Source organism: Macaca fascicularis, chromosome 11, assembly GCF_037993035.2.
Source record: "Macaca fascicularis isolate 582-1 chromosome 11, T2T-MFA8v1.1".
Lineage (NCBI taxonomy): Eukaryota > Metazoa > Chordata > Mammalia > Primates > Cercopithecidae > Macaca > Macaca fascicularis.
In genome coordinates this window covers 135,983,959-136,009,337 of record NC_088385.1, presented here as the reverse complement: position 1 = coordinate 136,009,337, position 25,379 = coordinate 135,983,959, and the positions used below count along the sequence as shown (strand labels likewise).

Sequence of the window (25,379 nt, the reverse complement as noted above, 5' to 3'; positions counted from 1 at the left end):
CAGTGGGAAACTGATACACCCTATTGCCACAAAGGGACCGTATTAGTCCATCTTTAAGCTGCTGATAAAGACATACCCAACTGGCATGGCAATTGGATATGTCTGGGCAATTTACAAAAGAAAGAGGTTTAATGGACTCCCAGTTCCACACGGCTGGGAGGTCTCCCAATCATGGCAAAAGGTGAAAGGCACATCTCACATGGCGGCAGACAAGAGAAGACAGCGTGTGCAGGGAGACTCCCCTTTATAAAACCATCAGATCACGAGAGACTTATTCACTATCATGAGCACAGCATGGGAAAGGCCCACCCCCATGATTCAACTACTTCCCACCAGGTCCCTCCTACAACACATGGGAATGTGGGAGATATAATTTAAGATGAGATTTGGATGGCGACACAGTCAAACTATATCTGGGACGTTCCCCCAGTAAAAACTGCTACTGAAGGAGGCTAAGGAAAACCGTGGGAAAGTGGTTTTCAATGAAATTCCCAAAGACAGAAAAATAGACACCTAAAAGATACACACTATCAATGAGGTTGCTTAAAAGGTGTGAACATATTTAGTATGTAAGATGACAGCCCTTCCTTACTCTATCAGCCCAGCAGCAATAACTCGTATGTGTCAAAGCTAATTTGGCCTATTTTGAGAAATCACAAGACTTTCTCTCCAGACAGCCCCAGGTTAGAATCCTGCTTCTCCACCTAGAACAGGCATGACTTTGGCCAAGCTACTCAGTTTCTCTGACCCCCAGCCGTATCATCTGTGAAACGGAGATATTAATTAGCAGACTGGTGAGACGATATATGACATTCTGGTACAAGGCAGACCCCGTAAGTGAGAGCTAGTTTCACCATGTTTTATACTAAAGAAGTTTTAAACACATAAATCCAGAAATTAGCACTTAGAAGAATGGAATATGGGATACTTCACTTAGTTTTCTGGTTTTTTTTTTGATGCTCATTCCGTTGTTAAGAAAATAAAGTTTTAAATAAGTAGAATGTTAGCCTTAATGGCAAAAGACTATTATAAGGGTGGGTGCAGTGGCTCATGCCTGTAATCCCAGCACTTTGGGAGGCCGAATCGGGTGGATCACTTGAGGTCAGGAGTTCAAGACCAGCCTGGCCAACATGGTGAAACCCCGTCTCTACTAAAAATACAAAAATTAGCTGGATGCGGTAGCACACGCCTGTAATCCCAGCTACTTGGGAAGTTGAGGCAGGAGAATCGTTTGAACCTGGAAGGCAGAGGCTGCAGTGAGCCAAGACTGTGCCACTGCACTCCAGCCTGGGTGATAGAGCGAGACTCTGTCTCAAAAAAATAAGACTTTTATAAATTCACCCATGATTGCAATTGAAAAATTCTGGAAGTCCTGTACTATAACATGGTGTAGATAAAATATTTTTGCAAACTCTCTTTTTATTATTGTACATATATGGTGTACAACATGATGTTTTAAAATACGTATACATTGTGGATTGACTAAATCAAGCTAATTAGGTCAAGCGTGGTGGCTCACACCTGTAATCTCAGCACTTTGGGAGGCCAAGGCAGGAGGACTGCTCCATTCCAGTAGTTTGAGACCAGCCTGGGAAACACAGCAAGACCCCACTTCTTTTAAAAAAAAAAAAATTCAAGCTAATTGACATATGTATGACCTCACGTATTTATCATTTATTTTGTGATGAGAACACTTAAAACCTACTACTCTCTTAAGAATTTTTTTTTCTGTTTTTTGAGACAGAGTCTCACTTGGTCACCCAGGCTAGAGTGCTGTGGTGCTATCTCGGCTCACTGCAGCCTCCGCATCCCAGGTTCAAGTGATGCTCTTGCCTCAGCCTCCCAAGTAGCTGGGATTACAGGCAGCGCCACCATGCCCAGCTAATTTTTGCATTTTTAATAGAGACAAGGTTTCACTATGTTGGCCAGGCAGGTCTCGAACTCATGACCTCAAATGATCCACCCATCTCAGCGTTCCAAAGTGCTGGGATTACAGGTACGAGCCACCACGCTTGGCCCATCTCTTAGCAATTTTCAAGTATACAATACATTGTTATTTACTACGGTCACCATGCTGTGCAATAAATCTTGAATGTATTCCTCCTAATAGAATTTTTTTTTTTTTTTTTTTTTTTTTTTTTTTTTTTTGAGACGGAGTCTCGCCCTGTCGCCCAGGCTGGAGTGCAGTGGTGCGATCTGGGCTCACTGCAAGCTCTGCCTCCTGGGTTCATGCCATTCTCCTGCCTCAGCCTCCTGAGTAGCTGGGACTACAGGCGCCCGCCACCATGCCCAGCTAATTTTTTTGAATTTTTTGTAGAGGCGGGGTTTCACTGTGTTAGTCAGGATGGTCTCCATCTCCTGACCTTGTGATCCGCCTGCCTCAGCCTCCCAAAGTGCTGGAATTACAGGCGTGAGTCACCACGCCCGGCCCCTAACTGAAATTTTGTACTTTTAACCAACGTTTCCCTAATCCCCTCATAATCCTGAGCACCTGGTAACCATTCTACTACTCTCTGCTTCTATGAATTTGACTTTTTAGATTTCACATACAAGTGAGAACCATGTGGTATTTGTATTTCTGTGCCTGGCTTATTGTATTTTATTTTGCATTATGTCCTCTAGGCTCATCCATGTTGTTACAAACAACAGAATATCCTTTGTTTTCCGTTACATATATATACACATTTTCTGTATCCATTTACCATCAATGGACACAGGTTGATTCCCTGTCCTGGCTATTTCGAATAGTGCTGCAGTGAACATGGGGTTGCAGATATCTTTTCCACACGGTGATTTCATTTGCTTTGCACATACACCCAGAAGTGGGATTGCTGGATCCTACGGTAGTTCTATTTTTCATTTTTCGAGGATATATTTGCAAACTCTTATTCTCTCTTCAAAACCCTATTCAGTCATCCCCTCATTTCTGAAATCGTCTCCAGGTTTCTCAGAAGCAAATCCTTTTCCTTCTATGTCATGCCATGTGTCATAAAGTCTTGGGTTTTATTTGTAGACTGGAAGATTCTCTTATTTATGTCTGTATCCCGTGCTCTAATATGATGGTTACTCAAAGTTAGGTGTGGGGAAAAGAAAGAGATCAGCCTGTTACTGTGTCTATATGGAAAGAAGTAGACATAAGAGACTCCATTTTGTTCTGTATTTGAGATGCTGTTAATCTGTGACCCTACCCCCAACCTTGTCCTTGCAAGAGACATGTGCTGTGGTAACTCAAGGTTTAATGGATTTTGGGCGTGCAGGGTGTGACTTTGTTCCTAGAAAAGCTAGGTATTGTCCAAGGTTTATCCCCATGTGATAGGATGAAACAATGTTGCTAAAAGGTTTATCTCAAGGCACAGGATTTTCCTTTAAACTTATTCATGTCACAGATCCTTGTTCTTATGTCTTACTGCTAATTTCCTCCCTAAAAACGATCCTATTGTCCTGCCACTCCCTTATCTTTAAGATGGTAAAGATAATTATAAATACTAAGGGAACTCAGAGGCCGGTGCCGGCCGTGGTTCCTCTGTAAGCTGAGCGCTGGTCCCCTGGGCCCCCGCTTTTCTTTCTCTATACTTTGTCTCTGTGTCTTATTTCTTTTCTCAAGTCTCTCGTTCCACCTTACGAGAAACACCCACAGGTGTGGAGGGGCAGGCCACCCCTTCAGTTAGGTCCTCAAACAGTATTTGCTGAAATGCACTGAGAATGAAGAGTGGTACACAAGCTATTTTCCAAGTAGGTTGACTCAGAGCCACCCACGTAACGGGTCTCATTCATAAATCCGTGCTTGTGCTAGAGGTTTGTCTCTCCCAGTAGTCGGCTGAGAAAAACAGAAAATCATAGCTTCCTAAAATTGGCTTCTTCTTTTTTCTTTTTTGAGACGGAGTCTAACTCTCTCACCCAGGCTAGAGTGCAGGGGCGTGATCTCGGCTCACTGTAACCTCCACCTCCCAGGTTCAAGCTATTCTCCTGCCTCAGCCTCCCAAGTAGCTGGGATTACAGGTGCCCATCACCACGCTCAGCTAATTTTTATATTTTTGGTAGAGAAGGGGTTTCACTGTGTTGGCCAGCCTGGTCTCAAACTCCTGTCCTCGTGATCCCCCCCACCTCAGCCTCCTAAAGTGCTGGGATTACAAGCATGAGCCACTGTGCCTGGCCCTAAACTTGGCTTCTCAATCATCCACCTGACCCTATCTGCTTCCTTATTAGGCTCAAGCCTAAAGCATATTCTTAAAAAGAAACAAGGCTAGGCGTGGTGGCTCACGCCTGTAATCCCAGCAGTTTGGGAGGCCAAGGAGGGCGGATAATGAGGTCAGGAGTTCGAGACCAGCCTGACCAACATGGTGAAACCCCATCTCTACTAAAAATACAAAAATTAGCTGGGCATGGTGGAGCATGCCTGTAATCCCAGCTACTCAAGAGGCTGAGGCAGGAGAATCGCTTGAACCACGGGAGTCGGAGGTTGCAGTGAGCTGAGATCCCACCACTGTACTATAGCCTGGCGAAAGAGTGAAACTCTGCCTCAAAACAATAAATAAAAAATAAAAATAAATAAATAAAAAGAAACAGGAGGAGCTTCACTAACACACTCTTGGCTAGCATCAAATTAACCTGTACGTTTTTCCTTGTGTGCCATTTAGGGTACATAGGAAAGAGTCTAGAAAGCATACTACCTGGGAACAGGTTCTATTACATCTAAGTTAAGGACACCTATAAAGTTCTGTTCTCATACACTTGAAATGATGGATTGGTACGCATGTCAAAAACATTTTACAGACATGCCCAAGAGGGAGAAACAAATATAATGTGCTACTTTGACGTTCATATAATAATTGGTCCAGAGCTTAAGGAATTAAAGTTGATATTGTTCTTTAAAACATTTCCGGCCGGGTGCGGTGGCTCACACCTGTAATCCCAGCACTTTGGGAGACCGAGGCAAGCGGATCACGAGGTCAAGAGATCGAGGCCATCCTGGCTAACATGGTGAAACCCCGTCTCTACTAAAAATGCAAAAAATTAGCTGGGCATGGTGGTGGGCGCCTGCAGTCCCAGCTACTGGGGAGGCTGAGGCAGGAGAATGGCATGAACCTGGGGGGCAGAGCTTGCAGTGAGCCAAGATCACACCACTGCACTCCAGCCTGGGCGACAGAGCGAGACTGCATCTTAAAAAAACCAAAAAACAAAAATACAAACATTTCCAGGCTGGGTGAGGTGGCTCACACCTGTAATCTCAGCATTTTGGGAGGCCAACGGAGGTGAATCACCTGAGGTCAGAAGTTCAAGACTAGCCTGGCCAACATGATGAAATCCCGTCTCTACTAAAAATACAAAAATTGTGGTGGCACACACCTGTAATCCCAGCTACTTGGGAGGTTGAGACAGGAGAATTGCTTGAACCCAGGAGGCAGAGGTTCAGTGAGCCAAAATCTCGCCATTGTACTCCAACCTGGGTGACAAGAGCCAGACTCTGTCTCAAAAAAAAAAAAAAAATGTGCATTACACCTGCAATATATCTGTAATGTGTATTAATGTTGTTAATGTGCTATTTCCCATTATTTGCATATTCTACTTAGCTATTTTATTTAATTATTTGCTCAGCAAATACTGATTTTAAACAGAAAAGCAAACTTCCACTTGTCCAAGATGTTAAGGTTTTACTTAGCAATATTTAATATACACAGTTATATAAATGTGACTAGTTATTACTTGGCAATACGTATCAAAAGCTTTAAAAATGCATATGCCCTTTGATCCTGCAAGATTATTTCTGGAAAATCCTAAAGGAAATGGGCTCCAAAGGTTTAAGCAGAAACCTGTTCATCATGATATTATTTATAACTGAGGGGAAAAATGGAAATAGGACGTGACCATTCATAACTATGCTGCAAAAGAACATTCAATGACAGAGGAAACATATACAATCTATTTCTAACACATTGTAAAATAGGTTACTAAATTAGAAGTATATGATTACAATTTTTAAAATATACACACAAACTACAGAGCAAGAGTCAGATACAGCAATATCTCTGCATTCAAAGCATTTATCAAAGTGCTTAGCACATACTAAATACTCCACAAAAAATGTTTTTATATATTATATATAAGAAATATATAGATATAGAAATATATTTATTTTTATACATATATTTATATTTTTATATATTTGATATATTTATATACATATTTTTATATATTTGTATCTTTAAAAATATATATATATATATATATATATTTTTTTTTTTTCGATACAGAGTCTCACTCTGTTGCCCAGACTGGAGTGCAGGGGCATGATCTCAGCTCACTGCAACCTTCACCTCCCGGGTTCAAGTGATTCTCCTGCCTCAGCCTCCCAAGGAGCTGGGATTACAGGTGCCCACCATCACGCTCAGCTAATTTTTTTTGTATTTTTAGTAGAGATGGGGCTTCACCATGTTGGCCAGGCTGATCTCAAAATCTTGACTTCAAGTGATCTGCCTGCCTCGGCCTTCAAAGTGCTGGGATTACAAGTGTGAGGCACCACACCCAGACTACAAATATTTTTCAAAAGAAGTTGCAAGCTTATATTGTAAAAGTATACCTTTTTTGCAAAATTAATTTTAAATAAAAACATAAATAAAACCAAAAACACAGACACAAACAGTGGTCATTTCTGGGTGGTGAAATTGCAGGTACCATATTTTCTTCTTTGTATTTTTACGTAGTTTCCAAGTCACCTCTGTAAGTAATTTAAAAATCAGTAAGTGCTATATATATTTAAATACAGTTTAATGAATAGAAGGCTGTCTAAGAAATGCATAGTGTATGCATAGAATGAAATATCACACAGCCAGTTAATCACAGGGTAGGTAGTTAATCAATGTCTGCAGCTCATGCAGAGAAAGTCCCCGGATACTTTGTTAAGTGAAAACCTCAGTGCAGAGGGACGTCTCTTCTGACTGACAATGGTTCTGGTGCTTTTCATACATGATGCTACACGGACAGACTTTAACCCTCAAAAACACAACTCTGAGGAATAAATACTGTTTAATTTCCATATGGACAACAACTAGGAACGAACGAGTAAAAGTTTAACCACATTTACTAAGAGTAGCATGGCTTCCGTTCTTGATATTTATTCGATTGAGCAATGTAATTGATTTGTTTCCTCTGGGCAACAGGTTGGTTTTGCAGAGGGCACCTCTCCTCTTTCAACTCTTAGGAGAAGCAAACCTAACTTCAGATGACTCTGTGTTTATTTGAAGCAGAGGTCAAGCACGGTAAAATTGAGAACTGTAAGTTTGAAGGAAAAAACAAAAATCCAGCCATCTGACTAGAGGAGAAATAGGTCCTTGCCCATCTGTTAGAATATGAACTGGAATAACCTTTCCATATAGCATTTTGTCACTGTCAATCAAAACAAAAGTTACACAGCCCTTTGGCCCACAGGCTTTCCTAGGAATTTGTATTTCCAACATCCACATACAATGGAGTAAAGAAATAAAATAGAAAATACTTCAGCCTTGCTTGGAAGAGCAAAAAACCGAGAGAGAGACTTTTAATAAGTATGGTGCATTCTCACAGTGGAATACCTCACAGCGAATAAAAAGAATAAGATAGATGTAGCTTTGTGGATTTGGAAAAAAGCTAAGATATGAGTTAAATGTACAGACCTAACCCCACTTGTGGGAATAAAATGTTCCACATATGTGTGTAAAACATTTAAAAAGAAATAATAGGGGCCGGCCGCACTTGGTGGCTCCAGCCTGCAATCCCAGGATGTTGGGAGGCCAAGGAGGGCAAATAACTTTAAGTCAGAAGATGGAGACCAGCCTGGCCAACACAGTGAAAGCCGATTTCCACTAAAAATACAAAAATCAGCTGGGCGTGGTGGCACGCACCTGTAATCCCAGCTATCCTGGAGGCTGAGGCACAAGAATTGCTTGAGCTTGCTAGGCAGAGGTTGCAGTGAGCCCAGATCATGCCACTGCACTCCAGCCTGGGCCACAGAGTGAGACTCCATCTCAAAAAAAAAGAGAAGAAAAAGAAAAAAAAAAAGAATAATAAATATCACTTTACAGAAAATGACACAACTTATTGGGAGTGGGGTGGGAGGAGGGAGAGCATCAGGAAGAATAGCTAATGGATTCTGGGCTTAATACCTCGGTGATGGGATGATCTGTACAGCAAACCACCATGGCACACGTTTACCTCTATAACAAATCTACACATCCTGCACGGGTACTGCTGAACTTAAAATAAAAGAAGAGAAAAAGAAAAGAAAACAACACAACTCACAGTCAACAGAATCACTATACTCAGGGCCGAGGCTTTGTGACTGCATGAAAGAGTTGCAACAGTCAGTGACAACCTTTCAAAGGTTTCTACTGAGCTATCAGGGGTTCGGAACTTCATCTTGGCCTATAAGGAAAGTTAAACTCTACACTTCTTTCACATTCAGAGACAAAGCTCAGACTGTGTTTCACTACACTTAAAACTGAATTCAAGGCTGGGTGCAGTGGCTCATGCCTTTAATCTCAGCCCTTTGGGAGGCCAGGGTGGGTGGATTGCTTGAGTCCAAGAGTTCAAGACCAGCCTGGGCAATATGGCAAAACCGCGTCTCTAAAAATATACCAAAAAAATAGCTGGGCATTGTAGCACATACCCGTAGTCCCAGCTACTCGGGAGGCTGAGGTGGGAGGGTTATTTGAGCCCAGGAAATGGAGGTTGCAGTGAGCCGAGATTGTATCACTGCACTCCATCCTGGGCAACAGAGTGAGACCCTGTGTCAAAAAAAAAAGAAAAAAAAAAATTCAAAGTCATATACTTGTTCAGCAGAAAATAACTCTCTAGAAATAATACTTTTAGAAACACTGTCTGCATATAGAGAAAACAGTTAGTTTAGATAGTTCAGGCATGGATGCAAAAATATGGAAGTACAGATATATTCTCCCAAGTTCATATGCTATGATGTCTGCACAGAGACACACATTCTAATGGGCGAAATAGAACAATTAAAGACAACATAAATACTTATTAATTGAAGACTTTAAATGATGGCATCTCCATAAAATGAATGAGATAGATCTATGTACGTGCCACTATGGGAGAAGGTTGCCGGATGTGTGGCTGAGTGGTGAAAAGGAAGATGCTGAATATATATTCAGCAGTAGGCTTCCATTTGTGTGTGTGTGTGTGTGTGTTGAAGGTGGGGGAGGAGGTACATGTAAATACATGCCTGGGTCATGAAAAATAAGGCAACTTCCAACTTGCTTTTCTTCTGATGGTTCTCTCAGGGAGAAGCTGGCCATCACTTCATGAGGACACTCAGAAGTAAAGCAAAGAGATTATGACATGTCTCCCATTTCTGAACTGGATAAACAGGAGACACCGTTTCCCATATTATTGGACATTACAGGTGCTTCTGGTTTTCAGAATTTCTGGTGTTTTACTTTTGAAGAGAAAGAGGATTACCTTGCAAAAGCCTGCCTCCCCTATAGAGATGAAGAGCCAGGGCAGCCTCGCAGTTCTCAGCCAAGATGAGGTTTGCAATCTCAGATGGGCTTTCAAAGTCAAAGGCATCTTTCAAAACGCACACGTGCCCTGCAGCCTCTAGATGGGCCCTTTATCCAAAAATACAGAGAAAGGAGAAGATGAGGGGAAAACGTTAATATGTAACAGGTTGCTGCTACAGTAAAGGTTTTGTTTTTTTTTTTTTTTGGTTGTTGTTGTTGAGACAGGGTTTCACTCTTGCTGCCCAGGCTGAGGTACAGTGGTGTGGTCTCAGCTCACTGCAACCTCCGCCTCCCGGGTCTCCAAGCGATTCTCCCGCCTCAGTCTCCCGAGTAGCTGAGACCACACGTGCGCACCACCATGCCTGGCTAATTTTTTGTATTTTTAGTAGAAACGGGGTTTCACCACGTTGGCCATGCTGGTCTCAAACTTTTGATCTCGGGTGAGCCACCTGCTTTGGCCTCCCAAAGTGCTGGGGTAACAGGCATGAGCCACTGTGCTCAGCCACTATGATTCAGATTTTGAATGAATTCCATAAGATTACTTATTTACTGAATTGCCCTTGGTAAGCACCCTGCCCTAAAATACAAAAGAAGGCCTAGAATCAATGACATTAACCATACATCTGCCCGTCTCAGATACCCAGGACTGTGGCTGCGACCGAGGCCATTGGAAGGAAGGTTGACCCAGGAGGCCTTGAGCCTCAGACATGGGGCATACACTGCCACCTCCAGTGGCATTTGCTGTACCAGACAGTTCCTTTTCTATTTCCTTAATTCCACGTTTTCTCTCCTGTCCCTGAATTGTGGTATCTAAAGATTATTTTCGGGCCTCTGTTGCTCAGTTCTTTGAAAAGACTTCAAAAGTCACCTATTATCATAGCTTCAAAAAATACTTCCTGGTCTTTCCATTCTACCTGCTACACACACACACACGCAATATTTATGTCTTTCAAACATGTCTCTTCTCTTTCTCTCCACCTTAGTTTCAGTTCCTGCTAACATAAATATAAAATATCTCATAAACAAAAAAGAAATTTTTTCAATAGTGACAACAACATGAAGAAAATTGGAAGACACATGAACAAAATCAGAAGACAAATGAGAAACTGGGGAAAAAACTATTTACAGCTCTTACTAAAGAAAAAAAGTTCATCTGCTTAATATATAAAGAGCATTTGTAAATCAATAAAGAAAAAAGGCTATCAACACAGTAGGAAAACAGAGATGAGGACTGGGTGAGGTGGCTCATGCCTGTAATCCCAGCACTTTGAGAGGTCGAGGCAGACAGATGGCTTGAGCCCAGGAGTTTGAGACCAGCCTGGTCAATATGGTGAAACCCCATCTCTATAAAAAATATTTTTTTAATGCACTGGGCATGGTGGCACATACTGGTAGTCCTAGCTACTTGGGAGGCTGAGATGGGACAACTGCTTGAGCCTGTGAGGTCGAGGTTGTAGTGAGCCAGGATTGTGCCACTATACTCCAGCCTGGGTGACAGAGCAAGACTCTGTCTCAAAAAAAAAAAAAAAAAAAAAAAAAGCCAGCCACAGTGGCTCGAGCCTGTAATCTCAGTACTCTGGGAGGCTGAGGCAGGCAGATCACTTGAGGTCAGGAGTGTGAGACCAGCCTGGCCAACATGGTGAGATTCCATCTCTACTAAAAATACAAAAATTAGCCAGGTGTGGTGGTGCACACCTGTAATCCTAGCTACTGGGGAGGCTGAGGCATGAGAATCGCTTGAACTCAGGAGGCAGATGTTGCAGTGAGCCAAGATCGTGCCACTGCACTCCAGCCTGGGCAACAGAGTGAGAGAAAGGAGAGGAGAGGAGAGGGGAGGGGAGGGGAAGAGAGGTGAGGGGAGGGGGAGAGGGGGAGAGGGAGGATGGAAGGAAGGAAGGAAGGAAGGAAGGAAGGAAGGAAGGAAGGAAGGAAGGAAGGAAGGAAGGAAGGATGGATGGATGGAAGGAAGGAAGGAAGGAAGGAAGGAAGGAAGGAAGGAAGGAAGGAAGGAAGGAAGGGAGAAAAAGAAAAATAGAGATGGGCACAAAATTGCAGTCCATGGAAAAAGAAATACACTGGGCTCTTGAACAAAGAAAATGATGCTCAATATCAGCCATCTTTTTAATCCAGAACATCTGTAAAGATTAAAAAGTTGACCGGAGGCCTCCTGAAATAAACACTCGTATACATTATCTATGAGAGAGCAAACTGGTACAACCTCTCCCGTGGGCAATGTAACAGCAGCTAGAAAATTTTAAATGCACAAACCCTGTGACCAAATAACTCCACTTCTAGGAATTTATTCCAAAGATATACTTGGATATATGTGCAAAAGCCTGCACCCAGGAATACGCACTGCATCTGTGAAGTAGCAAAAAGATTAAAAAACTACCTCCACGTGCATCCACAGGGCACTCGTTATATTATGGTAGATGGACCTAATCATGTTCTTTGGCCATCAAAAGAATGCAATAGATCACTATGAAGTATTAAGAATGAATTCCAAGATTCACTATTAATGAAAAACAGAGCAAAGTGAAGAATACTTTTGGGTACATACACTGTGTGCACATAGAATATCTCTAGAAGGATACATTAAAAAGAGATAACAATGATTGCATCCAAAAAGGAGGATCAGGCCAGGTGCAGTGGCTCCCACCTGTTATCACAGCACTTTGGGAGGCAGAGGTGGGAGGATCATTTGAGCTCAGGAGTTTGAGACCAGCCTAGACAACGTAATGAAACTCTGTGTCTACAAAAAATTTAAAAAATTAGCTGGGTGTGGAGACATGCACCTGTGGTCCCAGCTGTTTGGGAGGCTGAGGTGGGAGGATCGATGAGTCCAGGAATTCAAGGCTGCAGAGAGCCATGATCATGCCAGTGTGCTTCAGCCTGGGTCTCAACAGAGCGAGACCCTGTCTCAAAATGAAAGAAGGAAATAGAGAGAGAGAAAGAGAGAGAGAGAAAGAGAAAGAGACACACAAGCTTTTGTATTGTTGGATAGTTTTTACCACATGCATGTATTGTCTTTTTCAATTGTTCAAGGTGTGTGTGTCCATGTGTGCGCACATGTGTGCATACACAACAAATGGGACCAGGTCTCTTTTCTGATTAAAACCTGCAAAGAGCTCACTGTATCCAGTTCAACTGTCAACCACATGAGAATGGGGACCATTTCTATTCTGCTTAGGGAATAAACTAATGGCTGAGTGTGTCTCTGGGATAAATGCCTCGGCCCAGAACACAGCTCACCCTGCATGGCAGAAGTGCACTCCGCTCCAACCACCCTCCCACGGCTGGACCTCTGGCACATCACGCTCCCTTCGAGTCTCCACGCCTCTGACATGACACTTTCTAATGCCAGCTCCTTCCAGAGAACTCTCCTGACAGCCCCAGTTCCTACCACACCGCAGTCTCTCAAAATTTCCATTTAGTTTTGAGCCTGTCTGTTATAACCCCTCTGTGCTGCATTTATATGGAAGATGGAGTTCACATCTTACTTGGGGCATTGATTACAAAATCAGCACATACAAGAAAATCAAGTACACTTAAAATTACCCTTGAATTGGCTGGGCGCGGTGGCTCACGCCTGTAATCCCAGCACTTCGGGAGGCTGAGGCGGGTGGATCAGGAGTTCAAGACCAGCCTGACCAACATGGTGAAACCCCATCTCTACTAAAAATACAAAAAGATTATCCAGGCATGGTGGCGTGTGCCTATAATCCCAGCTACTCGGGAGGCTGAGGCAGGAGAATCTCTTGAACCTGGGAGGGAGGAAAACCACCAGCCCCAGGGAGACAGGGAGAGAGCGTGCGGTGGAAGGGGCTGCCATTTGAGAAGGGTGGGCATGGGAGGTCCCACTAAAGAAGGTGACCTGAAGGTGGCTGGCACAGTGGCTCATGCCTGTAATCCCAGCACTTTGGGAGGTCGAATTGGGTGGATCACCTGAGGTCAGGAGTTCGAGACCAGCCTGGCCAACATGGTGAAACTCCATCTCTACTAAAAATACAAGAATTAGCCGGGTATGGTGGCGCATGCCTGTAATCCCTGCTACTCAGGAGGCTAAGGCAGGAGAATCACTTGAACCAGGGAAGTGGAGGTTGCAGTGAGCTAATGTCACGCCACTGTACTCCAGCCTGGGTGACAGAGAGACTCGGTCTCAGGAAAAAAAAAAAAAGCCTCAAGGTGATGAGGGAGGAGCCACATGGATACTGTGGGGGAAAAGATGAAGAGCTAACAGAGTCCAGCACACGGAAGTGGAGAGCAGAATGGTGGCTCCCGGAGGTTAGTGGGGGGCAGGAGGAGGAGCAGGTTGTACAGCATGGTGACCATCGTCAATAATAACATACTGTATATTTCCAAATTGCTTAAAAAAAGATTTTCAATGTTTTCACTACAAAAAGGAATAAGTACAATCATTCCTGGGTATCTGCTGGGGACTGGTTCCAGGACCCCTGTGGATAACAAAATCCGAGGATGCTTAAGTCCCACATATAAAATGGCACAGCATTTGCATATCACCTTTACACATCCTCCTGTGTACTTCAAATCGTCTCTAGATTACTTATAATACCTAATACAATGGAAATGCCCTGTCAATAGTTGTTCTGCTGTATTGTTTGGGGTTTTGGGGGGTTTTGGGTTGTGTGTGTGTGTGTGTGTGTGCGCGCGCGTGGCAGAGTCTCACCCTGTCACCCAGGCTGGAGTGCAGTGGCGCGATCTCGGCTCACCGCAACTTCTGTCTCCCGAGTTCAAGCGAGTCTCCTGCCTACACCTCCCGAGTAGCTGGGATTATAGGCACGTGCCACCATGCCTGGCTAATTTTTGTATTTTTAGTACAGACGGATTTTGCCATGTTGGCCAGGCTGGTCTCAAACTCCTGACCTCAGGTGACCTGCCCAATTCGGCCTCCCAAAGTGTTGGGATAACAGGCGTGAGCCACTGTGCCCGGGCTGTGTTGTTTTTAATTTCTATAATTTTTTTAACATTTTGATCTGTAGTTGCTTGGAACTGCAGACGTGGAACCCACAGATATGGAATACCGCCTGTCTTCGAGGCGGTAGACATGTTCATTACTGTGATATAATCACTCCACAATGTATTTATAGTCCAAAACACCACACTGTATCCCATAAATATATACAATTACTAGTTGTCAAACTAAAAATAACAAGGTGAATTTTAGAAATAAGTAAATTCAAATAAACAAAAAAATAGTATCAGTGGGCATTATATCCGAATATCAGAAAAGCAGGTGCTACGGGCCTGACGTGGGATGTGCTGGGTTTTGGGAGATCACAGGGGTCTGGGAAGGGTATGTCACTGAGGGGCCCACAGCGCAGAAGATAGCAGGTCCTGGCAGAAACCTCGGTGTGTGCTGGATGTGAAGCAGAGAAGAGATGCAATCTGGCTGAGCGTTTCAGCAGACTCAGTCTGACTGCTGTGTTGAAAGTGAAAAGAGACAAGCTAAGAGGCTTTGGCAATGACCCAGGGAGGGCTGGGGTGGTGACATCTTCCCTCTCCTCCAGCCTCTGCGGTCCTTATCCATCCTGCCACCAGCAGCTCATGGCCTTCCCTCCTCCACAGAGAAAGTTACAGCTGCAAGACAGGCATACTCTCAATTGCCCCCCACCATGCCCACCCCTCTGGCACCTGCAGACCTCTGGGCCTCTCCCAGGGGTCCCAGCAGAGGCCACACTCCTTCTCCAGCGTCCCACCCCCCCCACCAACTGCTCAGGAGTTAACCACCCCACAGTCATGCCGCCTCCTGTTTCCTCTCCCCACTCACCTTCAGGCAGCATCAAATATGCCCAAGTCCCTTAGAAGCTTTCCCCAGCAACCCAGCAATCTCCCCCAGTCAGGCTCTACTCTCTCTCCCCTGCCCATCACAAAAGGACTTCTGGAAATGAAAGGGTGGCACACATTCACCATCTCCATCTCCCATGCCTACCCACTCCTGGGCTTCCACCTGCCACTACTCCTGCGGAACAAGATCAGACAAGATCTCCACGGACCTTCAGGTGCCAACTGCCATTGCCCCTTTGATGTCTTGAGCAGATGGACCTGTGAGCAACATCCAGCATCGCTAACTAGCCCCCTGCTGGAAATTCCTCTTCTTTGGCTTCCATAAGTTTTCTGGATTTCCGGGGCCCTGCTGCCTTCCCATCGTATCTCCTTTCTGATCATGTAATCTCCCAGTTTGTCCTACCCCTAGTGCCCTACCCCTAAGTTAACTTCATCCCACTCTCAGCTTCTTATCTTCAGCCCAGAAGCCTCTCTGAGTGCCTATGGGTTCCAACTGCTCTAATTCAACAAAAACTTACAGAGTGTGTCGTCTGACAGGCACCTCGCAGTCAGCATGTTATGACCCTCCTGCCCCAGCCAAGCTGGCATCAGCCAGTATTCCACATGCAGGGACCTGCCCACCGTGCACACAGTGGCACAAGCCAGACCCCTGGAAGTCCCCCTAGTGCTCTTCTCTCCCCTCTGCCACAGCATCTCAGGGTCCTTCCAGATAGGATGCAGATCTATATACTTTTTTTTTGAGACAGAGTCTTGCTCTGTTACCCAGCCTGGAGTGCAGTGGTGCGATCTCGGCTCACTGCAACCTCCGTCTCCTGGGTTCAAGCAATTCTCCTGCCTCAGCCTCCCGAGTAGCTGGGATTACAGGCATGCACCACCACACCCGGCTAATTTTTGTATTTTTAGTAGACACAGGGGTTCACCATGTTGGCCAGGCTGGTCTCGAACTCATGACCTCAGGTTATCTGCCAACCTCGGCCTCCCAAAGTGCTAGGATTACAGGCGTGAGCCACCGCGCCCGGCAGATCTCTACACCTTTTTTCTTAAAGCAGCAACCTCCATCCCTCATCCTTCAATCCTGACAGCTTTAAACCCAGAATCCACAAGGTGACAGTGACAGTGACTGGATTCCACCCCCGAGCTGCCCACTCAGGTCCTCAGCCAACTCCTCTGCGGGGTCTCACAAGCTCCTTCCTGGCTCAGGGCGTCCTCCACACATACGGTTCCCTCTGCCTGGAATGCGCTTCCCAGCCTCTCCCCTCGCTGACCCTGATGGCCCCAGCTGAAAAGGTTACTTCCCATGCGCAAAGGCTCACAGCAGAGGACTCAGGATAGCCCCAACGTGTAAATGTCCCAAAGGCCCACCATTCTCCAGTTAAGGAGTGGACAAGGAAAAGTGTACATCTGGCCGACAGGCATTCCTCAGCCACACGGGAATGAAGGACTGACACTTTAGGCCAAGCCCGCAAAAGGGACCACATGGCGTATGATCCCATTCCTAGGAAACATCCAGAATAGGTCTATTCATAGAGACTAAAGGCAGCTGACCATTTCCCAGGGGCTGGGGGAGCAGTGGAAGAGGAGTGTCTGCTAACGGATACGGGTTTCTTCTGAGAGTGATGGAAATGTTTGGAAATCAGATAGGAGTGACGGTTGCATGACTTTATGAATACACTAAGAATCCCTGGTGTGTACATTTTGAAAGGGTGAAGTTTATGGTATGTCAATTATATCTCAAATTTTTAAAAAAACTATATGGGGCCGGGTGCAGTGGCTCACACCTGTAATCCCAGAACTTTGGAAGGCTGAGGAGGGCAGATCATTTGAGGTCATGAGTTCAAGACCAGCCTGATCAACATGGTGAAACCTCGTCTCTACTAAAAATACAAAAAATTAGCTGGGCGTGGTGGCGTATGCCTGTGATCCCAGCTACTCGGGAGGGCTGAGGCAGAAGAATCACTTGAATCTGGGAGGCGGAGGTTGCATGAGCTGAGATCGTGCCAGTGTACTCCAGCCTGGGGGACAGAGACTCTGTCTCAAAAAATAATAAAAACAAAAATAAACTATATGAGAAATAAAATGTTATTTCTTGACAAAGTCTTCCCAGACCCTGGCTGGGGTTCAGAAAAAAAGAAACCCCAAAACGAAGGCCTCAGCAACTCTCTCTCTCTCCCGCCCTCCTGTCTCTGGTCCCGCATTTTCCCCAGAGGTTAACCAGAGAAACTAGAATTCCTCTTCCCCATGGGGGTTCATGGAAACCAGAACTCTTTCTCCCCAAAGTCGGCCATAAAACCCAAAATTATTACTCTGACTTTCCCCTGCCTTCCTGTGTAAAACCTGACCATAAAGACATTATCCCAGGCCCGGTGTGGTGTGGTGGCTCACGCCTGCAATCCCAGCACTTTGGGAGGCCGAGGCGAGTGAATCACCTGAGGTCAGGAGTTCAAGACCAGCCTGACCAAGGTGGTGAAACCCCGTCTCTACTAAAACAATACAAAATTAGCTGGGTGTGGTGGTGCATGCCTGTAATCCCAGCTACTTGGGAGGCTGAGGCAGGAGAGTCGCTTAAATCCAGAAGGCAGAGGTTGCAGTGAGCCAAGATCGTGCCACTGCACTCCAGCCTAGGCAACAAGAACGAAACTCCATCTCAAAAAAAAAAAAAAAAAAATTATCCAAACTACCTTGTATTGATTGTAGATCACAAAGCCCCCATTCCAGAGAGGGCCTGCCTTGCACCAGAAGGAAAGAAGGCTGCACAGAGGGGCCAAGATGAATCCAGACTGACTCGCCTTGCTGGGCTTCCCCAAGCAGTCTATTGGTGTTCAATCAGACCCTTTTCATTGTCCTATTTCCATGTGGCTGTCCATACCTTGTTGAACCTAAGCATAAACTGGCCAGTCTCTCATGTCTCCCTGGGTCTTCATACTGAGGGCTCCCATGTCATGGAACACCATGACCAATACAGGTGTGTGCCGTGTCTCTTATGAGTCTGTCTTTGGTCAGTTGGTTTTCAGTGAACCTTCAGAGGGGGAAGGGGAAGTTCTTCTAGTTCCTCTGGAACTAGGTCGGCTCTATTCAAAGTCCTCTCTCTGTCATCACCCAACACTTCTCCATCACAGCACTGATCATCTCACAGTCAGACAAATGTTTGGGTAATTACACGCTTGTGTCTGTCTTCCATGCTAGAATGCTAGACTTGTCTTCCAAATGACAATGCTTAGCATCGAGCTGATGTGCAGAAGCTCTCTGTGGTTGAGTGGCTGCCTCCTGAGGGCAGGGGCTACATGACGCCGGCTCTCTGTGTAGCGCCTACACAGCACTGTGCCCATGGGAGACACTCGAAAAATATCTGCTGAATGAAGATATTAACAACTTTCTTTTTTGTGTGTGATACAGGGTCTCATTCTGTTGCTGCCCAGGCTGGAGTGCAGTGTGCAATCATGGCTCATTGCAGCCTCAACTTCTCTGGGCTCAAGTGATCCTCCTGCCTCAGCCTTCTGAGTAGCTGGGACCACTATGCTCAGCTAATTTTTGTATATTTTGTAGGATGGGGTTTCACCATGTAGCCCAGGCTGGTCTCAAACTTCTGAGCTCAAGCAATCTGCCTGCCTCAGCCTCCCAAAGTGTTGGGATTACAAGAGTGAGCCACAGCACCCAGCAACAACTTTCAATGGCTATCTTTGTGTTTTTTTGTTTGTTTGTTTTTGAGACAGTCTCCCTCTGTCACCCAGGCTGGACTGCAGTGGCACAGTCTTGGCTCATTGCAGCCTCCGCCTCCCAGGCTCAAGCAATTCTCCTGCCTTAGCCTCCTGAGTAGCTGAGATTACAGGCATGCACCACCATGCCCAGCTAATTTTTGTATTTTTAGTAGAGACAGGATTTCACCATGTTAGCCAGGCTGGTCTCAAACTCCTGACCTCAAGTGATCTGCCTGCCTCAGCCTCCCAAAATGCTGGGATCAGAGGCGTGAGCCACTGCACCCGGCCTCAATGGCTATCTTTGAACATGGAAAAATTGGTAACAAGCTCTTAAAAAAATAAACAAAACAAAAGAAGGTGGAGAAAATAAAATAGCCTCCTTGTCTCAACTTCGTATGTATTCAGTTTTCCTTTGACTCCTTGAAAGAAAATCCAGAAAAACTGAAAACTTTCCCTCATACTTTTTTTTTTTTTCCTTCCCAAAAGCTTGGCAATCACAGAGAATTCAGAATGATGCGGCCAGAAAGTAGCCCGGCCTGGAAGGGAAAGTACGGCCTTGCATGCAAAGGATGTTTGCACTTCTTCCTTTGCTTTCTCTCCCTTCTGGTCAGTGTCCTTTAAGTGCTCCAATCTGCCCCCACTATCTAAAATGCTTCCCATTCCGACAAACACACTTTTGCACTCTCTGTTCCAGATGGACAAACAGAACAAACACACAGTCACCACCCCGCTGCACCAAGTCCAGCTATCAGTGTGACAACATTTGCCACCATTCTGATGTCAACACACTCCTGGCTGGACTGAACTGCCCCTCAGGCTTCCCTGCTCTGGGCCAAGGAAGCCTGAATGCTCTGCTTTGCTCATTCTTTCCACCACCATCTTCATGCATTTCCCCAGTACCCGTGGCAGCTCTGCAGACAATACACCAGGCAGTCAACTCAGTTCTCTAGCGAATATCTGATATCATGATGCAAAGCCCGGGTCAGGAGGCCTTTCATGGAAGCAGACGGAGAGGAAATACCTTTGGGTTTGTGGGTCAGAGGGCCTGTGTTCTAACTGCTCCATTCTGCCCCTGAGAAGCAGAAGCAGAAACCCAAACACACAAGTGTATGGTATAACTGGGGCCACTAAAACTTTATTTACAAAACTGGCAGGGAGGCTGCATTTAACCCCCGGCAGGCAGCAGTTTGTTGCCCTGGGTTTGGAAGATGATTTCAATGCTTTGTTTTTGAGACTAGCCTCCTATTTAACATAACAGGGGGCGCCCTTTGAAACAACTCCACAACTTACTCTCCACGTGAATATTTTTTACATCCACTCCTCATGCAGTTTACCCCCCTCCACAGGTGAAATGAACTTGGTTCTCTAGGTGTCAGACTCTAGTTTTTCACTTACCAGAGCTGCTTTTAATTTTGAACTTCACTGTTAGAAACTGACCTAGACCAATTTCCCCAGTTCCGGGAGGACAGCCTGGCTCTCCTGGTAAATGTTCATTCTCAGGGGATCAGAAGTGGTGGGGACCCTTCTGACCTCTTCCTTCTAACCTCACCACCGGGTGTGCCCCACAATGAGAGGAACTCTCACTCTAGATTCAGCCACACACACACCAAACAGTCTATTCTGCTGGGCGGCAGAACTCTGTGTTCTCCAAGCACCCTGCCCGAAGGGTCTAGTCCACACTGGACCATACTGGCAGCCACACTAGCCAATCTAGTTAAGCCAGATAACAGAGGGTTATGGCAGGGACACAAGACCAAATAGAGCTGTCAACCTCAAGGGCTGCCCAGCAGGTGAGGGCTCCCTGACTTCTTGGTCAAAAGCCTGTGTCATCTTCCCAGTGAACCACATATCTTAGACACCACTAATTTCTTTTTGTTGAGACAGAGTCTCACTCTGTTGCCCAGGCTGGAGTGCAGTGGTGCAATCTCAGCTCGCTGCAACCTCTGCCACCTGGGTTCAAGCGATTCTCCTGCCTCAGCCTCCCGAGTAGCTGGGACTACAGGTACCAGCCACCATGCCCAGCTAATTTTTGTATTTTCAGTAGAGACGGGATTTCACCGTGCTGGCCAGGCTGGTCTCGAACTCCTGACCTCAGGTGATCTGCCCGCCTCGACCTCCCAAAGTGTTGGGATGACAGGCGTGAGCCACCGCGCCCAGCCTAATTTCTGAAATACTTATGCTAATGAACAAATCTTCTGATGTGGGTTGCTAATGGCACAGTGCTTAGGAGATATCTGTAGAGAGTAGGTATCACATTAGCGTATTCAGAATACTCGCTAGCAGCTCACAGGTTATACTTAAAGGAAACTAACACACCCTGAACACTTTCTACTGAAGAATATTCAACGTGACACGCAGACAATGTAACATCAATTCTCAAGGTATTGATCCCCCAGATTTTTTGCCCAAGAAACACATTATTCCATTCTATCACCTACATCTTCTAAAAAACTACTAGAGAGCAGAAGCCTTAGATGTTCCTGTTTTTTTCCCAGTATTTTCCCTCTATCATGAAGGAAATCATGGGTTTTTCTCTCCTTCATTCCCAACCCTGAACTGCCAAGGCCTGTTCATTTTACTTCTTAAATATGTCAAACCCAAAGGCATACATGATTTTCAACTACACACAAATCTCATGGCCTTTCATGGTGCAGTCCTATTGTTGGCACAAAATTGAAAGTGTTGCATGGCCCTGTCTCCCTCTCCAGTCACATCTCCTGACCCCACCTAGAGAAGGATTCATCAGCCAAGCCCTGTTCACATGTCGAGCGGGGTCACTCTTGGGGAGGGGCTGTCCTGTGCACTACAGGGTGTGGAGCGGCGTCCCACTCAATGCCAGTAGCCCCCAACACTAGCGGTGACAGCGAAATATGTCTCCAGACCTTGCCCAGTGACCCTGGGGGCAAAACGGCTCCCCCTCCTCGGCACATCCTCTGTGCGCCATGCGCTTCTGGAGCGTCGCTTATCTACAGGATTCTGTGCCGTGAAGGCCGTGAAGGCTGCGTGACTCTCAGCTCTGGAAGAGATGGTCTCTTCCCATCCCATTGCCTGACCCTCTGCCTAAGACGCCTCCCCCTCCATTCTCCCACCTTGCTAACTAAGGACTACCATGCTGATTAATAGCTCACAACTATTGTCCATGAAAAGAGTCCAACTCTGTAAAATATTTTAAGAGATTTATTCTGAGTCAAATATGAGTGACCATGGCCTGTGACACAGCCCTCAGGAGGTCCTGAGAACACGTGCCCAAGGTGGTGCGGTGCAGCTTGGTTTTATATATTTTAGGGAGGCATGAGACATAAATCAAATACATTTAAGAAATACATTTGGTTTGGTTCAGAAAGGCGACAACTCAAAGCGGCGGGGGGGGGGGGGGGGGGGCGTTGCGGGGAGGAGGGATAGTTCCAAGCTATAGGTCAATTTAAACATTTTCTGGTTGACAATTGGTTGAGGCTTGTCTTAAGACCTGAGATCCATAGAAAGGGAATGTTCAAGTTAAGATAAAAGACTGTGGAGACCAAGATTCCTTTGAAGTCTTACAGTGGCTGCCCTTAGAGACAATAAATGACAAATTTTTCCTCTTCCAATCTTTAAAACGTGCTAGACTTTTAGTTAACCTCTTCAGGATTGGGAGGAACTGGAAGAAAAAGGTCTAACTATGTTAATAGAGATTTTTTTTTTTATTTTTTTGAGACAGAGTCTCCTTCTGTTTCCTAGGCTGGGGTGCAATAGCATGATTTCAGCTCACTGCAACCTCTGCATCCTGGGTTCAAGCAATTCTCCTGCCTCAGCCACCCGAGTAGCTGGGATTACAGGCGTGTGCCACCACGCCCAGCTAATTTTTGTATTTTTAGTAGAGACAGGGTTTCACCATGTTGGCCAGGATGGTCTTCAACGCCTGACCTCAAGTGATCCACCTGCCTTGGCCTCCCAAAGTGCTGTGATTATAGGCGTGAGCCACCCTGCCCGGCAGAGATTCTTTACAGAGGCAGATTTTCCTCCCACAAAGGATGGCTCTGCAGGGCCATTTCAAGATATGGCAGAGAAGCATGTTTTGGGGTTAAATATTTTGATTTTTCTTGTTGTCTCATAATGTTATGCTAGTCAGATTGGAAAGTAAATCACAATATATGGGGTCAAATAAAACCCATCTAATGAGAATTTATGGTTTACAGGGCATGACTTCCCAGACCCCTTAGATAGGAATCTGGGAAAGATTTTTTAAAAATCAGAGCTTAGTCCTCACTATGTTCCAGACACTGCTTTAAAAATGCTGAAAGTGTATTAGCTCATTTAGTTGCTTTCACAACCCATATTGGCATCATCATTATAAATAAGGACACCGAGCCACAAAGCAAACTTGGTCTGGACTGTGCAATTTGTCAGCAGGGAACGGGCTTGGAAGGCATCAGAAGGCTTTCCCTGACCTCTGATCTGGGATCGGTCCCCACCTATATGTCCCCAGAGGATCCTGTGCTTCTCCGGCCAATACATTTATCAGAATTTTGCACCATTACTTATATACGGGGTGTTGATTTACAATGACCACCTTGTGTAAGAATACAACCACTTCATTTTTTCTTTAAATCCAGTCTTACCTAGTTCTGATTCTGCCAGGCTGATGGGAACTCCAGATTTATGCATTTGGGGAACTCCCTCCCCCAGGGTCCAGGGTCAGTTGAGGGTGGTCTCCAGGGTCTTTGGCAGGGATTTTGGAGGAGAACACCCGGTCCTCACTGCTGATTAGCTCACAGGGACTCTCAGTCACCAAGGGCACCTCCCTCCCTGCCCGGCCAGGACACCAGCATCATTTCCTCAAGGAGCCTAAGCTTTCACAAGGTGTCTTCAAGCAACTTCTGCTTTTTTCTTTTTCTTCCGCCAGCAATCCTTCCTGAGGTGAAGGACAACAAACGCTGGGTCTGAATAAACATCAAAGCATGAATAGCAGCCTTTATTCTGCTTCTGCACAGCCAGGAAAAGAAAGCACAAAGTGACTAAATAGCCCTCCACTCCGGTTTAGCTGAAGTCAACCTTCTGCATAAGCCCTGCCCACTTCCTCCCTCTCCATAGCCCCAAGACCTAGCAAGACAGGCAACTTCAAAAGCGCACCACCAATGGAACGATGGGAGACTGAATCTCAGGAGAGCAGCTAACATAGTTATTTTTCTATTAATTCACCTCTGAGTTGGGACGAAAGTAACATGGCCTTGTGGGTGGGTATGAGTTTGGGCCCTTGGAAGATGTGGGTATATAGCTCAAGTTAGGAGCAAAATGTTAAATAATAGGTAATATTTCTTTGTTGCCTGAAGCTTTTAACTCTGTGCCTGTTCAGGTTCTTTGGTCACTCAACATTTTTTTGGTTTTCTTTTCTCTTTTTGAAAGGGAGTCTTGCTCTGTCTCCCAGGCTGTTGTGCAGGGGCGCCATCTTGGCTCACTGCAACCTCCGCCTCGCAGGTTCAAGCGATTCTTGAGTCTCCGCCTCCCGAGTAGCTGGGATTACAGGTCTGTGCCACCACAGCTGGCTAATTTTTGTATTTTTAGTAGAGACGGGGTTTCACCATTTTTTTAAAGTGGTCATTATTTCTTAAGCACAAAGTGTTTTCCCCGCATGTACAAGCCAGATTTGGCCTCTCTGACTCATTTACTAGCACTGGCCCCAAACTCTACAGTCCAGTGACCCTGGCTGCCTTTCTGCTTCTCACACAGCTCATGCTTCCTCCAGCCCAGGGCCCGTGTTCTCAATATTATTCCTTCCTGGGACCATCCCTCCAGATCTCAGTGACGGCCCTATATGCGGTCTTAGCTTCAGTGTCATCTCCTGAGACAGCCTCCCGGACCACATTCTCTAAAGCATCCCAGCCATCATCATGCCTCTCAATCATTTTATCTAGTTTTGTCAGAGGCGTCTGAACCAGAGCAACTCAATCTTGAATAAGGGCTGGGTAAAATGAGGTTAAGACCTACTGGGCTGCATTCACAGATGGTGAAGGCATTCTAAGTCACAGAATGAGACAGGAGGGCGGCACAAGATACGAGGTGATAAAGACCTTGCTGATAAAACAGGATGCAGTAAAGAAGCCAGCCAAGACCGAACAAAACCAAGATGGCAACGAGAGCGATCTCTGGCTGTCCTCACTGCTACACTCCCACCGGTGCCATGACAGCTTACAAATGCCATGGCCATGTCAGGAAGTTACCCGATACGGTCTAGAAAGGGAAAGCGTGAATAATCCACTCCTTGTTTAGCATATCATCAAGAAATAACCATAAAAATGGGCAACCAGGTCCAGGTGAAGTTGCTCATTCCTGTAATCCTAGCACTTTGGGAGGCTGAGGTGGGTGGATCACCTGAGCTCAGGAGTTTAGGACCAGCCTGGCCAACATGGCG

The 25,379-nt window shown here is 45.6% G+C and overlaps 1 protein-coding gene across 37 annotated transcripts in view; it reads right to left on the bottom strand.

Annotated features, from left to right (window-relative positions):
• The window catches only part of GLT1D1 (glycosyltransferase 1 domain containing 1), a 150,821-nt gene that overhangs the window by 96,506 nt on the left and 28,936 nt on the right, over positions 1 to 25,379 (bottom strand). For 24 of the 37 annotated variants that reach the window (XR_012420829.1, XR_012420830.1, XR_012420831.1 and 21 more), the window contains one exon: positions 9,451 to 9,599. The exons of the other annotated variants lie outside the window; for them this stretch is intronic. Coding sequence is in view for 12 of the 24 variants with exons in the window: in XM_045366342.2 (XP_045222277.1) it covers positions 9,451 to 9,599 (149 nt within the window). In the remaining 12 variants the exon portion in view is untranslated. The remainder of the gene's footprint in view (positions 1 to 9,450; positions 9,600 to 25,379) is intronic. 37 annotated transcript variants of the gene reach the window in all.